We start from the raw sequence: 15,498 nt of genomic DNA, 5'->3' as shown, positions 1-15,498 counted from the left end.
CATGCTGAGAACCGAGGTGAAGAACTTCAGAAGGAGAAAGGAATGCCTCCCTTTTCAATGTCAACAAAAGAGTTCTTAGACATTTTCGTGTTAGAGCACAAGTGCAGTGGGCATTCGCGTGTGTCATGGCTACCTAGTGTCCAAACCCATTTTGATGTGTGAGGAGCTCCCTGCCTGCCTTACGCCAGAAGCACAGCCCTGGACAGAGATGGGAGCCTGTGGCCTGCAGGGGGGGCACACTCTTGGGTCGTGCCCGTGGCCCATGGGGAAGGCGGGCCCTCAGACCCTGCCCGCTGCCTACGGGGAGGGCACACCCTGGACCGTGCCCACGGGCTACAGGAAGAACGTGCCCTCAGACAATTCCCGTGGCCTATGGGAAAGGCATACCCTGAGACCAGGCCCATGGGTTACAGAAAGGATATGCCCTTGGACCACACCCATGGCCGACGTAGAAGATACACAGTCAGGACTCTGCCTGTGGCCTCCAGGGAAGGCACACCCTTGGACCATGCCCGTGACTTGTGGGGAGGGCATGCCCTGGGGACAGTGCTCATGAGCTACAGAGAGGGCATGCCTTTGGGACATGCCCATGGCCTATGGTGAGGACATGCCCTCCGACCATGCCCGTGACTCATGAGGAAGACACACCCTGGAGGTCATGCCATGGTCAATGGGAAAGGCATGCCCTCAGATCATGCCCGTGTTCTGCAGAGATGGCATGCCCTGGGCCATGCCCATGGCTTATGAGGAGGGCACAGCCTGCGGGTCATGCCCATGGCCTGCAGGGAGGACGTGCCCTTGGGAACATGGCCTACAGGGAGGGGGCATGTCCTCAGATCATGCCCATGGCTTATGGAGAGGGCATGTCCTCAGCTCATGACCCACAGGGAAGACACGCCCTGGGGACCATGCCATGGTCTATGGGAAAGGTATGCCCTCAGATCATGCCCATGGCCTACAGAGATGGCATGCCCTGAACCACGCCTATGGCTTATGAGGAGGGCACACCCTTGGGACCATGACCATGGCCTACAGGGAGGACACGCCCTTGGGACCATGTCCACGGTCTACAGGAAGGATGTGCCCTCGTGAACATGGCCTACAGGGAGGAGGCACACCCTCGGATCATGCCCATGGCTTATGGAGAGAACGGCCTTGGGCCATGCCCATGGCCTATGGGGAGGACACGCCCTTGGGACCACCTCCTGTCAGAGCTTGTTGGAGACCGAGCCCTGCGAGCTCTCAATTCTGTGGGCAGGCATGGCAGGTGCCAGAGGCTGGGGCTGCAGCAGGGCTCTTTCCTGCTCAGCATCCTCTGAGAGCGGGAGCTTTCCACACCTCCTGGCGTGGGAGTCAGGCAGGAAAGTACAGTCAGGAGTGAAACGTGCAGCCATCAGACCCCGGAGAGGCCGGCCACGCCTCGAGCTTCTCTTTGTAGCTGGAGATTCAGGGCAACTCTTGTCTTCTTTGGAGGGCATGTTTTGGCCTGCCTGGATGACTGGCCCCTTGAAGATCTCACTGAAGTGGGAGGAGCCCAAATCTTTCTAGGGCTTCTCTCTCATTCTCTGGAGGACATATGTCTTGTGAAACGTCCAGAATACCCTCCGCCTTGTGTTCAAAAGGTGAGATTAATGTGGTAGCCAAGGTGATACCCCAGGGGCTCCCGATGGCCCGTGTCCCTTGGGGCCACATGGCGGCCGGGAGTAGGGGATACACCCACATGATAAACACACCCAGTCAAAATAAGTGTGTGTCATGCCCCTCCCATGCAAATGCAAGACGCTTCCTGTCCTCCCGCCGGACCAGGCCTGCCGGGACCTCGTTCTCTGGACCGGGAGCCTTCCACCGCTCCGCGGAGGCTGAGCTTACGGGCTCTCGCAGAGGGAGCGGGTGTTGTCGCTGCCGCTGGTGCTCTGCGGCTGACGCCTGTGGTGGTGGTCATCCGCCCCGGGAGCCCCCTTTCTCGTGTTTCTCGGAGAACAGGTGGGAGGGAAAGCGGGACCCGGCACCCCCCTGCATCTTTCGTGTCTTCGGGGGGGGTCTGATCGCTGGAGTTTTCTCGGGCTTGCGATGCTGCTTTCATCCACTGTTTTGATCGGAGGGGAGGCGCTTCCGGGCCTCCCACTTGGCCTTCCCTAAAACAACGCTGCTAACTCCACAGATCAGGAACCAAGGTGAGGGGTCTGCCAACTTCTCGAATTTCCAAGAGTTGATTTTACGTCTGGTGTCTTAGTCTATTATAAAGGAACGCCCGAGACAGGTAGTTTTTAAAGAGAAGAGGTGCACTCGGCTCATGGTTCTGTGCAAGAAGCATGACACTGGCCCCCGTGTCCGCTGAGGGCTTCAGTCTGCTTCCATGCCTAGCGGAAGAGGAGGGGAGCTGGCATCACACAGCATGAAGAAGCAAGCAAGAGAGGTGCCGGGGCTGTGCCCCACGCACGACGTCCCCTCCCCCTGTCCAGCCCAGATGGCAGCAGGCAGAAGCCCTACACCAGCCCCAGAGGCCGCCGGCACTCCTGCCCCCAGGGACGAGGCTTCATTGCCGGCCGGCTGCGGAGTCCCGGCGGGCAGCACGTGCCCGGGGGCCACGCTTGAGAGCAAGCAGCCTGAGTCTCGTTTCCTTGCGGCAGCCCCCAAGGCGAGGTCCAGGTGGACGTGCCGTGGAAACCGCGCTCTCGAGGGAGCGGCAGGGCAGCCGGAAGACCCGGGCCAGCTGGACACTCGCGTCCGTCTTTCTCACCGGAGAACAGTGCCCGTGACCACGTCGTCAGCCCCCTGCCCCGAGTGGCGTCCTCTTCCATTGCCCACAACCCAGCCTGCTCGTCCTCAACGGTGTCCTCCTCCAACCCCGCCGCCCAGCCCTCTGGTCCCAAACGGCATTTCCTTTCCACTCCCCCCTCATCCAGCCTGTCGGTCCCAGGCGACACCCTCCTTCGCGACCCTGCAGTCCAGCCCTCTGATCCTCCACGAAGTCCCTTTCATTATCTGACAGTCTAGGCCTCTCATCCTCAGGGCATTGTGTTTCTCGTCTCCCCCAGTCCAGCCGCCTGAGCCTCAGCAATATCCGCTTCCTTCACCCCCTGATCCAGGCTTCGGACCCTAAACAGCCTCCTCCTTCATGACCCGTGATCCGGCCCTCTGATCCTCCACGCCGTCGTCTTTCTATCACCCCCGAATGCAGCCCTCTGACTCCAAACGCATTCTCTCCTCTCACTCCGGAGCCCGGCCTCCCAGGCCTAAAGAGCACCGTTTTCCACTTCCGTGGGATCCAGCCTCTGATGCTGCACGGTTTCTTTCCATTGTTCTTTGGGGAGCCCACTTTCTCGCAGAGCCACATGGCTCACCTTTGAAGAGTCCTTCACGGCAGGCCCTCAAAGTTGGATGAGTCAACATCTCCGTCGCGGTCCTGCCCTCTGACCGACAGGGAAGCCTTTGCACAGTGACTTACTAAGCGAGCTCAGTATTAGGGCTGCTGGAGCAAGTTAACGTCTGGAAGGCCAGGGGATAGAGGCTCACCTCTCTGGGGCAGGTCAGCATCTGTGCGCATTTTCCTTTCCCTTGGCCTCACTCCTGCTTTATTAGAAGGCACCCTTAGGAAACTGGCCGCTTACGGGTTGCTGCTTTCCAAAACTCACTTGAAAGAGCGCCTTCCTGTCGTGGAGTTGAACCTGACTCAAGAGTTGAGCGGGCCTGTGGCCGCTTCACCCCTGGGCACGCCTGTCGCATTTCGAGAACCGGAGTGGCCTCCAGTTTCTTTCCTGGGGAGAGGCCGCTGGCGGAAACTTTTTACTGAGACAACACGTCAGAAACTTGGTGTTTCATGCTTTTGAAAATTCTCAACAAGAAGGAAAAACGCCGTAGGAAATGTGTGGAGCCTCTAAGTCAGAGGGTGACCAGGAGGCAGAGCACTCGTCTCCAAAAACGATGGCCCTTGGCTCTTGTGGTGCTCCGTGGGTGACAGCAGGTGCTGGGACCCAGCCTGGGGTCACTTCTAGGAGGCGATGAACCACGGGTCTTCAGACCTTTCTCTCCTTGGCCAACAAACACTCCTGCACCAGGCCTTCCAATTCCCAACCTGGCGACTCAGACCAGGCTCAGAGTGAGGCTGGTCTTGACCTTGTACTCCTCCCCATCTTGCTGATCCCTACCGACCTCCCTGCCCCTCTTAGTCTGTCTACTGGGCAACTCCCATGAGACTTAAAAGTGACAAGGTCCCAGGGTGCTGTCTGCCAAGAGGAGCTGCCAGCCACCAACCCCCAGGGTGGAAGGGACATGTCAAGAGTATCTCGTGAGAATGGAGAGGTCATGTCAGAGTATCCCTGGAGGGTGGTGGGGACATGTCAGAGCATTCTCCAACCACGGAAGGGTCGTGTCAGAGTATCCCACAAGGATGGAAGGGACGTGTCAGAGTGTCCTTGGAGTGCGGAGGGGACGTGGCAGAAGGGTCCCCGAGGATGGAGGGAGCGTGTCAGAGTATCCTGTTAGGATGGAGGGGACATGGCAGAGCATTCTCTGAGGACGGGGAGGACCTATCAGAGTATCCCATGAGGATAGAGGGTGCATGTCAGAGATTCCCTGAAGGACAAAGGGGATGTGTCAGAACATTCCTCGAGGATGGAGGAGACGGGTCAGAGTTCCCCCCAGGACGCCATCTGGCCCCTCAGCAACCTCACAAACAGTGGGGCAAGGTGTGTCCCTCACCCTCGTGAGTCAGTCGAGGTGTAAAGTGCCCAGGAAGAGACCGATTCCAGTTCGCCCGGTTAATGAGAAGCCGACAGGGACTCGGGAGCCTTCTGGCTCCCAGTGCTGTGACGTCCTCACTAGCTCCTTTACGTAGACTCTGCCGCACAGGCAAAACACTCCGGCTGGCAGGACCATCGTGCCACAAGGCGACTGGCACGAGTCATGATATTTACCGAGGCAACTGCCATGTCCGTCCGGCCATAAGAGGCAGACGGTTCCGAGCTGACTGGGCCTCGACCCCGAGGCCCCTGGACTCTCCTGGTGAGCAAGCCCACCAGTCCAGGGAAGGCCGATTTCACTCAACATCTTTGTTCACTTAACAGAGACGATCGTGTATCAGACGCCGCAGGAGTGCAAGTTACAGAACTTCGAGGCACATTAACTTATGCAAATTCATATTTTAAGGTTTTAGGGGTTTTTTTAAACAAATATTACAAATGTACATCCCTTGGTACGATATTGCCGTTCAGTCATACTTTTCTGTACGCACCTCAGTTAGAATCGCTGTGTATTAAGTTCATTTTGCTTTAGAAATGCTGAAAATTAACCGGGCACTGCCAGGAAAGATGTTTTTCCTGATGCATACGCTGCCGAGTGGGGAGACCTCGGGCCTGTGTGGACAGAGGCACTGGGATCCGGGCGAGTGGTCTTCGTTTTTAGCGGATGCGTCACCTCTGCAAACTGACCGTGGAATGACGAGCTGGGAAGTAAGGTATTTCTTTCCTTGAGGTCTGAGCCCGTCCTCGTGTCCCGGCAGGGGTAGTCCTGCTTGGTCTGGCTTCCGAAGATGTGGCCACCAGGAGCCCCCCGGAAGACTGTAGCGCACCCTGCAGACGAGGCATCCAAAACACGGCAGGCTCTTGCCTGGCCCTGAGCTGCTCACAGCACCGCCTCATCCCTCCCGGGGTGCCCAGGGTCTGGGGACAGGGAAGAGCAGAGCGGGCAGCCGGGAGGCGGAGCGGGAGGTGGGGGAGGAGGGGCGGAAGGGGAGGCGAGCGTGGGCTTGCTGGAGCTGAGCAGATGGTGTCCTCTGGGCTGTCCCTCCGACAGCGGCGTTTGTCGCCTCCTTGTTCCTGTCTCCTCATTCCCCGCCATCCTTCCTTGGCTAATCCGATTCGGAATGTGTGGGCCGCCGGGCTCTGTGGCTCAGCCTGTCATCCCGCGCCTTTGGGAAGCTGAGGTGAGTGGATTGCCTGAGCCCGCGGGCTCGAGACCTCATCTCTACAATAAAAATCAAAAAGTCAGCCGGGTGTGGTAGCGCATGCCTGTAATTCCAGCTACTCGGAAGGCTGAGGCGGAAGGATCGCCGGAGCCCAGCAGGCAAGGCTGTGGTGGCCGGGAGCGTCCGCTGCACTCCAGTCTGGGCGACAGAGTGAGACTCCAACTCAAAAAAAAAAAAAGAAAAAAGAATGTGTGGGCGAACTCTGACAGGGGCCACCAGCGTCCCAGTGTTTCCAGAAACAGCCGAGCTCCAAGGCACGACGCGTCAGGCCCTGCCTGGGACAGCAGTCAGGCCCTGCGTCCCCTGTCGCTGCCTGCGTTGTGTCGGCTTCATGGCAGCGCACAAGGACCCCGGCCGGCCTGGGTGGTCTGTGCCCTCGAGAGTTGCCTGAGGCTGTGTGGCTGTCTGATTTTCTTCCCCCACCCCTAAGCTCTGCAAAGGCTTCCGAGGAGTGCAGAGGCTTCCTGATCCCTGCAGACCCTGTTGGGGAACAGCAGAGGCTGGCTGGGTTTTCCTGAACATCCAGGGACTCTTCTGCCACAGAGGTGGCCGTGGCGGCCAGAGGGTGGCCCATAAAAGAAAGGCCTTTCTAAGTCTGTCAGAGAGTGCCACTGATGGTGTTTCGGGCTAATTAGACAGAGTATCTTATAAAAATGGCTTCTTAAGAAATGGGTATATAAGTTTCCCTAAATTAAAAAGTCTACTTTATTTGAGTTTCAAACGTCTTTTTACTTTTTTTTAAGCAAGATACTATATACACATCTTGGAATTTATCATCTAAAAATAGAATTTCATCAAAATACTCTCACTACTGTATTGTGGGCATTACCGTTCTATCTACTTACTGGGTATGGCTCTCCAGAGGCGGTAGACCCAACACCAAAAAAACCATGAACTATATTGATAAGAACAGCTTCCCGTGAAAGGAAAATTGCATTGAAAAAACATGTGCTATGTGTTTGTTCGAAAAGTAACTCAGCTCGATGTTTCGGAGGAAGACCGCAGCTCCTCACGCAATGGGCAGCGGCTTGATGGGTGCACAGAGTCGAGGGAAACGGGGGTGTAGACCCCAAACCCTGCCCTTGGCAAAAGCTAAAACCAAAGAAACCCCGGGGTCAGTAACGTGATATTCTGCCCGACCGTGCGGTCCAGGCTGGAGATGGACGCGTGGGCTTGCCTGGCTCCATCTTGTGAAAGGCCCAGAGTGTTCAGCGCTGACTGAGAGGCCGAGAGCCAGGCAGGCGACCTGGAGTCGCTCACCTCCCCGTAGGACAGCGATGCCTGTTTTGCAGGCAGACAAAGCAGCTGTTGATTTTATTTGGACTATGTGGCTGCGCTAGGTAAGTATCAACATGGAACACAGAACGTCTGGAAACAAAGAACCTTGCACCATCCGGTGGTACGCGGTACAAGGAGACACGGGGTGGCAATTTTGTGGCAAATTCAGGTGGGCAGGGAGATCTGCATGACCGGGTGCTTGGATGGTCCCTGACTTGTCTGTCTTCCTTTCACTTTGTCCACATTTTTTCAGGGTGACTGGGAGTTCCATGTGGCCTCCTCCAGCGTGTTCTCTGTGGCAGCTTCCCCGGGGCAGTGTGGTGGCGGGTGGGCCGCCCCCCAGGCTCTAGTTCGGCAGCCGAGATGCAGAGCAGACCGGCTAGAGGTAGCACCAGGGTGTCGCCTGGAGACCGAAATCCGCAGGCTTCACCGCCAGCCCCGTCTCCGCCCACACGACCCTGTCCCTCCTAGCTAGCCGGGGCACGCCAGGGTCCCTTGACCTGCTGCGCCCTGGCTGGGTCGGGCTTGTGCCGGCCAGCGCAGCCTGCGTGTGGCACAGCCTGGCCGTGGTGCCACCCTGTGTGGCTGCCCCAGTGCCTGAGAGCAGGGAAGCCTCACGTCCTTCCGCTCTGCTCCGTGTGGTCGACCTCTGGTTGTCTCCACACACCCTCTCTTGCGCCCGCCCGGAGCCTAGGGCCCCCTCCCCCGCTCCTCCCATTCCCTCTCACCCCGCACTCCTCCGGCAGACACCCCCTGAAAAAGCCCTGGCATCTCAAACTTGCTTCTGACGGCACCAAGGACTCTTCTCTGCAGAGCCTTGAGCTCTCCTTGCAAGGACGCGCCTGTTGCCTTAAACTAATCCGTAGCCTGGCGCTAGTGGGCGGAACGGGGCTCGTATGTGGCCGTCCCAGAAGCAGACGCTTGTATCTCAGCAAGGTCTGAGTTGTTTTGGGAGAGCCCGTGCCTGAGATGGAGCAAACCACGACCCAGTCCCTGGCATCAGAGCCCGCGGGCTTCCTGCGAGAGCTGAGGGCCACCGTCGTGACCGCGCTGGCGGGAGCGGGTTGCACAAAGCGCATGCACGCGCCTCGGGCCGACGTCTCAGCAGGGGAGTGACCGTGCCTGCCTGCCCACATCAGGGAAGAGCCTGGCCTGACGGCACAGGCGGCACCCAAGTCCCACCCCGGCTCTCAGCTCTGTGGTCTCTGAGCTTCATCCTAAGAGTGTCAAGTCATTGGGCACGAACATAAACGGGCCGCTTGACCTCAGCTTTCGCAATGAATTGAGATTCCACTTTATTTCCTCAATTTTTAATTAAAAAATCCATATGAGCCATCTATTTGCAAAAACATTTTCTTTAGAGACCTTGTCCTGAAGACGTTTTTGACTCCAGGGCCCGTTTCCTTTCCTAAAAGAACTTGCGTGATACATTCGGCCGTGTATCAAACCCCAGGAAGAGTTCTCATCGGCACACTAACACGTCTGCTTCTTACCGTCGGGTAACAGACGGCTACTGCTCTGTGAGCTCCGTTTCGGCCTGATTGCAACCTACTGGAACAGAGCATGTGAGTATGTACAGCGTGACGTGATGCCTGCGTTTCCGCGGGAGGTCAGCTGGGGTCCTAACAGGACGGCCCCGCTCTACGGGGCGCCACGTCTGTGCACGGCTGTGTCACCTCGTGAACTGCGGGTATGGGCTTTTATTTATTTATTTATTTTTGAGCTGGAGTCTCACTCTGTCACCCAGACTGGAGTGCAGCGGCCGCTCCCGGCCACCGCAACCTCGACCTGCTGGGCTCCGGCGATTCTTCCACCTCAGCCCTCCAAGTAGCCGGAATTACAGGCACACGCTACCACGCCTGGCTGATTTTTGATTGATTGTAGAGATGAGATCTCACCAAGTTGCCCAGGCGGGTCTCGAGCCCGCAGGCCCAGGCAATCCACTCACCTCAGCCTCCCAAGGCGCGGGATTACAGGCTGAGCCACCAAGCCCGGCTGGGTATGGGCTTTTAGTTGGAGAAGCTAACTGCTACCTTGCGTGAGGAATGTCGGAAGTGAGCTCTCGGGGTGAAAGAAAGCAATCGTGGTATGTGGGTGGACCAAAGCCCAGGCAGTGCCATGCCCCTGCACGCGTGGGCCTCCTTGCAGGAGGGACGTCGTGTGCAGCCAGGGCCTGCTCTGAAGGCCGCAGGATTCTGCCTCTTGCATTTTGGGAGCTGCTTCTAGTGATTTTCCTCATGCAAGATGCTGATGGGCGAGCCTAAAAAAACTAAGAGCTGAAGCTCCTCAAGCTGGAAGTGAAGGCCGTTGTGATGTGTGTGTGTGTGCATGTGTGTGTGTGTGTGTGTGTGTGTGTGTGTGTGTGTGTGTGTGTGTGTAGGCTTGCTTTCTCATAAAGATTTGGCGACAGAGTCAGAATTTGGTCAAAGACTCGGGCTCCTTGCTACCTGGGAGGGAGGGTGCAAGGGGGTGGCTAGCCCTTACACCGCTCTGACCTCAGCGGTGTCGCTCTCCACCAAGGAGATCGAGCCCTGTGAGTGGCTCAGCAGGTGGGTCAGCTCACGACCCCGGGGCGCTGGGCGACGGCTCCCTGCACACAGACCTTCCCCCGGGTGCTTTGCGTGGCTGGTCTTCCTCTGGAAGGGTTTTTGTCTCCCTGGTTCCATCGTGGGCATTCTTTCTTATCGTGCATCTTAAAGCCTTTCTGAAAGGAGGTGGCGTGAGCTATCTAAGTGAGTAATGAAACGACAGAGCATTCTTACTGGTTTCTTTGTGGGGGGGGTCATGGCTTTTCGCTTCAATTGTGGCTTGACTTCGAGAGTCGCACACCTTGGGCAGGTGAGACGCAGACGCATTGCTAGAGGTGCGTGGCGGGGAGGGACCGCGGGGGGGGCCTGGGGCTGACTCCCACCTGGCAACGCTTCGGCGCCATGTTCTGAGACCGCGGCTAAGCCCGCTTGTCCTGGAAGGAGACTCTGCCCTGGACGCCCCCAGGGGAGACGGCTCGCGGACAGCACTTGTGCCCCAGGTCTGGCGGACGGGGCTCTGGGACGCGTCAACCCGGGGAGAGCAGTGTGCTCTGAGACCCAGTCCAGCTGCTCACCCAGACGCCGGACACACGTGTGTTTCTGGGACACCAAGGGAAAACAGGTGCAGGGAGCGATCGACACGCCCCGGCGCCCCCAGACGCGGCCCCGTCCTGGCCGGGGCTCGCTCGGCTGAACAGCAAGGAGTCCGGTGCCTCAGAGAGTCAGTAGAAACTGGTCCTGCTCCGGGGGCTTGCGCACCCAGGTGCCCAGGCCGGCCTTCTGAAAAGCCTTGAACAGCTGCTGTTTGACCGCCTGGTAGGTGTGCGCGCCCAGCTTGGCCTCACAGTACGTGGCCGGCGTGTCTCCGAGGCGCGGCGTCCGTGGGCTCAGCTGTGGGTGGAAAGGAAGAGCGCGTCAGCCCTGGCCGGGACGGGAGCCTCGCCGGGCGTGGCTCACACAGACCCCCGCTCCGGGTGCCGGCCTTCTGCTCGTCTTCCTCTTTCCTCAGAACCAGGCGGCGCCATGCTAGAGGACGCCTGCTGTGGAGGTCACCACGCTTCGGGGCACTCTGCCGGAAGCCGTGTCGAGGAAACGCCGCTTCATCAGAAGCATGAGCGGTCAGTGGCCTCGGCAAGCGGTCAGTGACCTCGGTCAGCTGTGAAAACCAAGACCCTGCGTGGGGGCGCGAGACGTGGAGGGGAGCGAGGGCGGCTGTGGTAAAGCCGCCCTGGGCAGGCTGCCCCGGCAGGGCTGGGGTGGAACCGTCTGCCGGCCGGAGGCCCCCAAGGCGCGGGCGTTTCCTCCGTCGGGTTCTGAGTCACCACAGGCGGCAGTTGAATGTGGCCTCGATGCCCCCACAGCAGGGCGGGGTCGGGAGTGGGGAGCGCGGGGCGGGGGGGGCAACTCCCACCGCAGGGTGTCCCAGAGAGGCAGGGGAGCCACAGCCCACCCACGGGAGGACGTCCCTGCCCCGTGCAGAGAGGGGCCACCTGTGCCCAGCGAGAGCGGTGACACCCCGACCGGCCGCGGTCTCTAGAAGAGGGGCCACGGGGCTTCCCTGGGGTGCAGGACGGAGGCTGGGAGCCGGGGATGCGGCCGCTCACCCATGTCCGTGGCTCGTGGCCGAGGCAAAAGTCACTGCCAAGCTCAGAGCTGTGCACAGCGTGCAGCGTCCTCTAAGTCGGCAACTGTGTGTATTTTGTGTCTGCCCCGTTCTGCTCATTGGTAAACTAACCCAACTACGCTTCCTGCTTGGAGTCGTTGCTTGGATTAAAAAGTTGGAAAATTAGCCAAGCATTTGTCAGCTTGTTTTTCTGTCATCTGCTCTTTTTTTGGTGGCTGTCTGCTGTGCTTTGGAAACACATTAAAATGCGTATTTCCGTTCTGAACCCAGAAATGTCCTTGTGGCGCCCGCTTGGAAGGAGAAGGCAGGCTCCCAATGGGGGTGCGGTGCAGTGTGTGTGCCTGGGGCCGGGTGAGATTCCTGGCCCGACACTCGCTGCTGTGCAACTTGGGAAATTACCAATTTTCTGAGCGTCCACTTCCTCCTATCTCAGTGGGGAGGAATACGGGCTTCAAAACATGCCTGTGAGCCGTCCTGGACCCCGGGTGCGGCAGACAGCGGTGCCGGCCCCGCCACGGGTCTCCAGTGAGTTTGGCTTCCTCTCGACTCCCAGGGCCACCTTCCCGGCGGTGGCTGCTGGTCTGGGGACTGGGCCTGGGGCTGCCAAGCCTTGGCCTGTGGGGAAATGCTCTAGGACGGGCAGCTGGAAGGACAGAACGGCAGGAACCGACTTCCGCGTCCCGCAGCCTGTGTCCCCCGCCAGACCCAGTGATGCCCGTCCTGCAAGCAGGCCCTGGGTGCGCGCGGGGTCTGCAGGCCCGAGGACGGGGCCCACCTACCCGGCTGTGCAGCCGCGCCCACCGTGCAGAGAACATGTGTTTGCAGAGCCTGGACGAGCCCCCGCAGCTCCTGCGCCCCGTGGTGGCGTTGGTGACCTCCAGGTCCACGCTGCCCACCACCCAGTTCACGCTGAATGGGGGAGACTTGCCCGGCCGGCGTGCCTCGGGGCTGCTCACTCCTGCAGAGAGAAACGGGAGCTTGGAACCCCAGCCCCACGGGGGCTCCTGAGAGCCCTGGCGGGATGGAGTCTGCGTGAGCTGTGGACATGCTCACACGTGTCGTCCCCTTGGTGTCGGACTCGGCCCGTGCACGTTGAGGCCACTGTCTCACTGCAGGGACAGAGGCTGGGAGTCAAGCAGGGCCCGGTGACAGCCTGTGCGTCCCGAAGGTCACTGCTGGCACCTGTTGGTAACCTCTGCACCGAAAGGATTTCAGCAGCCTCCTGGCACTAAAACTCTGCCATATCCTTCCCCTTCCGTCTTCATCTATTTATTTATTTTTCTCAGTCGGTGTCTCACTCTGCTGCCCAGGCTGGAGTGCAGTGGCATGCTCGCCACTCACTGCAGCCTTGACCTCCTGGGCTCCTCCTGCCTTGGCCTCCCAAAGTGCTGCAATTACGGGCATGCGCTACTGCTCTCTGGCAAACTTTGCCCTTCTATGGATATTTGTTGAGTGAATTAGTGAACAGAGCCAGGTAAAAGCATCCGAGAATGTACATTTATTGGGCACCTCCTGCATGCTCAGCCCTGTCAAGGCAAAATATCAGGACTGGTGAGCAACACACAGGGCCCTTAGGTTTATAGTTTTAGTTGATGAGAAAAGAAAAACAGTAAAAACAAGAGACACATAAGAGTGTAGGACACAGATCGGTGAAGTAACCCAGAAACAGCCCTGACCACAGAACTCATAAGTCCCCAGTACGGTGTGGGAAATAGGGGACCCTGTGTCGGGAGGGTACCAAGCATTTCAGCATGGCAAGAGATCCCGAGCCCAAGCACGGGCCCCTCTGAGCTCAGATCTCCGTGTGGCCTCGCAGCGGCTCGTCCTCGAGGCTGGTCCTGGCCAGAGGCCGTCGGCCTTTCAGGGAGACTGTGCCTCCCAGAACGCCTCCACGGCAGCTGCGGACTCTGACTTTCTCCTGGGAAACCCCGACAGGCGGGGCCTCCCCTCCTGCCTGTCCTCCTGGAAGGTCAGCTCTGAAGCCTGCCCGCCTCCTCCAGGCTGCTGCCGTCCTGTTCCCAGCACAACTCGAGGGGAAGGGCTTCTCAGAGCGTCTCCAGGTGGTCCTGCAGCCAGACCGGGGGGCTTGCAGGGGACTCGGCGTTGAGGCTGGGTGCTGCATCCAGCCACCCGCGTGCCGGCTCAGGGGTCACGGCGAAGGAAGAGGTTCCATCCCCAAGGTTGGGCGGGCTGCACGCGGGTGAGTACTGGCTGCGGCAGACGCCCTGGGAGGGCGCTGTCCCTGTGTCGGGGGACACAAGGCTCGCCGCGCCATCCTGGAAGCGACTTTTGTTTACATTCAGGGCGAGGCCTCTCAACGCTGAGCTGCGAGGCCCCAGACCTCTTGGCCTCTTGGACAGCCCGCTGCTGCTCGCCAGGCATGCCCCCCTCTGGGATAGCCGCCTGCCACCACACAGCCTTCCTGACCGTGACACTCTCCTGGTCAAGGACGGGCGACGTCGGACACCTAGGTGAATCCCCTTTGCATCGGCTCTTGCCTTTTCCTCTCTGCGACCCTCTGTGGCTGCTGCCCATTCCCAAGAGCCGGCGGGGACAATCTGACCCGCTGGCAACTGTGGGCCACCCTGCTGGGCAGGGACGGCCGGGGCGAGAGAAGGCAGCTGCCGTGGTCAGGGATGGCCGGGCCCGGCGAGAGGCAGTGCGGCCCAGATCTGCGGCAGCTGTGGCCTCCTCTTGTCCCTCCAGCCCCCACGATGGGTAGGCTGACCATCGAGGCGTGGCGCGAGCTGAGAGTGCTGAGTTTGGAGGAAGTCTGGGCACCATCAGGAGTGTGCGGTGCCTCTACGGCTCCTGCCAGGATGTCCCGGCGTCTGTGCCCACCCGTCTCTTCCTCTTTATTGTGGTTGCGTGGCTGCTGGCTCTGAGCCACCCCAGTCTGACCGGGCTCCCTCCCAAGGCTCCCGGCCCTGGTGCAAAGAAGCCCAGGCAGTGAGGATGCGGGTGTCACGGAGCACGTGCCAGCCCCACACATGGACGAGGACGCGAAGGAGACTTTTGGGCCTTGAGAGCCATGCTGTAGTGGCTTGCGGTGGCGGCTCTGACCCATCTCCTCAGACGTGGGGGCCTGAAAATCTATCCTGACCCGTCGCCATGGACGCGGGGGCTGTGGAAATCTATCTGCTCACAGCTCTGGAGACCAGCAGTCTGAAGTCGAGGTGGGCAGGGCCATGCCCCTGCAGGCTTTGTGGGTCCCTCCCGACTCATTCAGCCCCTGGGGGCTCCCGGCATCCCTTGGCTGTGGCTGCATGCCTCGGCCTCCGTCTTCTGTGGCATCTCGGCGGGTCTCACACTTCTGCGTCTTCCTCAGAAGATGTGGCCGCAGGCAGGGCCTGCGACCTAACCTGGGGAACGTGTACTTTGACCCCATCCGCAAAGACCGCCGGTCCAATAAGGGAAGTGACAGGCTCAGGGGCGGGGTATTGTCTCCTGGGGGCTGTTATTCAGGGGCTGCATTCTGGAGCTGGCCATGACCGAGTGGACTCTTCCTGGGGAGAGGTCATCCCCAGGCTGGGCTCCATGCTCGGGAGGACGCTGGGTGTGCAGGGGAGGAGGGCACGGGCTGCTTCCTGCCACGTCTGGTTTCCCCTCCCTGTGATCCTCTCGTGTGTGGCGGGCCGGTGGGCTCGCTGTCTGTGAGGGCCACCGGCTGGCTGTGCAGAGACTTCAGGCTGCACGCATGCCCTGTGCTGCTCCTGTCCGGGCGAGGTGGCCTCGGGACCCTGGCTTGAAGATGTGGGTGGAAAGCCCAAAGAAGGGTCACAGAAAACTGCGACCTGGTGATGATCAGGGCTCAGCATCGCTGTCGCCTTGGCCGTCTCTGGCAGCAGTGGGAGTGACCTTCCTGCCTGGGCCGTCGCTCCCCAAGCGGTCCCCAGGGAAGCATGTGATGGACGTTGTAAGCCTGGTGGTGGCATGGAGGCGTGACGGCCTGCGCTAGTCTGTGAAGGCAACAGCCGTGGGTCACTCCTTTCTGCTGGACGGTTTGGGAGGTGTCTCGTTTCAAGGAGCCGCCGGTCTCCTCCAGCCTCTAGCACAAGTGTCCTACCAGGCTGGCTTGCACCGGGAGGCCGAACTGGCGGGAG

The 15,498-nt window shown here is 59.7% G+C and overlaps 1 protein-coding gene across 1 annotated transcript in view; it reads right to left on the bottom strand.

Moving 5' to 3' along the window:
* Positions 1–9,594: 9,594 nt before the first annotated feature.
* The window catches only part of LOC103268168 (double-stranded RNA-specific editase B2-like), a 12,765-nt gene continuing 6,861 nt past the window's right edge, over positions 9,595–15,498 (bottom strand). Inside the window, exons 2-3 of the mRNA XM_021716361.1 lie at positions 12,175–12,353; positions 9,595–10,662 (exon numbers count right to left, since the gene is read on the bottom strand). Of these exons, the coding sequence (XP_021572036.1) occupies positions 10,486–10,662; positions 12,175–12,353 (356 nt within the window). The 3' untranslated portion in view covers positions 9,595–10,485. The remainder of the gene's footprint in view (positions 10,663–12,174; positions 12,354–15,498) is intronic.

Source organism: Carlito syrichta, unplaced genomic scaffold, assembly GCF_000164805.1.
Source record: "Carlito syrichta isolate Samal-C Ts95f unplaced genomic scaffold, Tarsius_syrichta-2.0.1 Scaffold308796, whole genome shotgun sequence".
In the NCBI taxonomy this organism is placed as follows: domain Eukaryota; kingdom Metazoa; phylum Chordata; class Mammalia; order Primates; family Tarsiidae; genus Carlito; species Carlito syrichta.
Note: the sequence above shows the minus strand (reverse complement) of the source record. Positions and strands in the feature narration are given on the sequence as shown.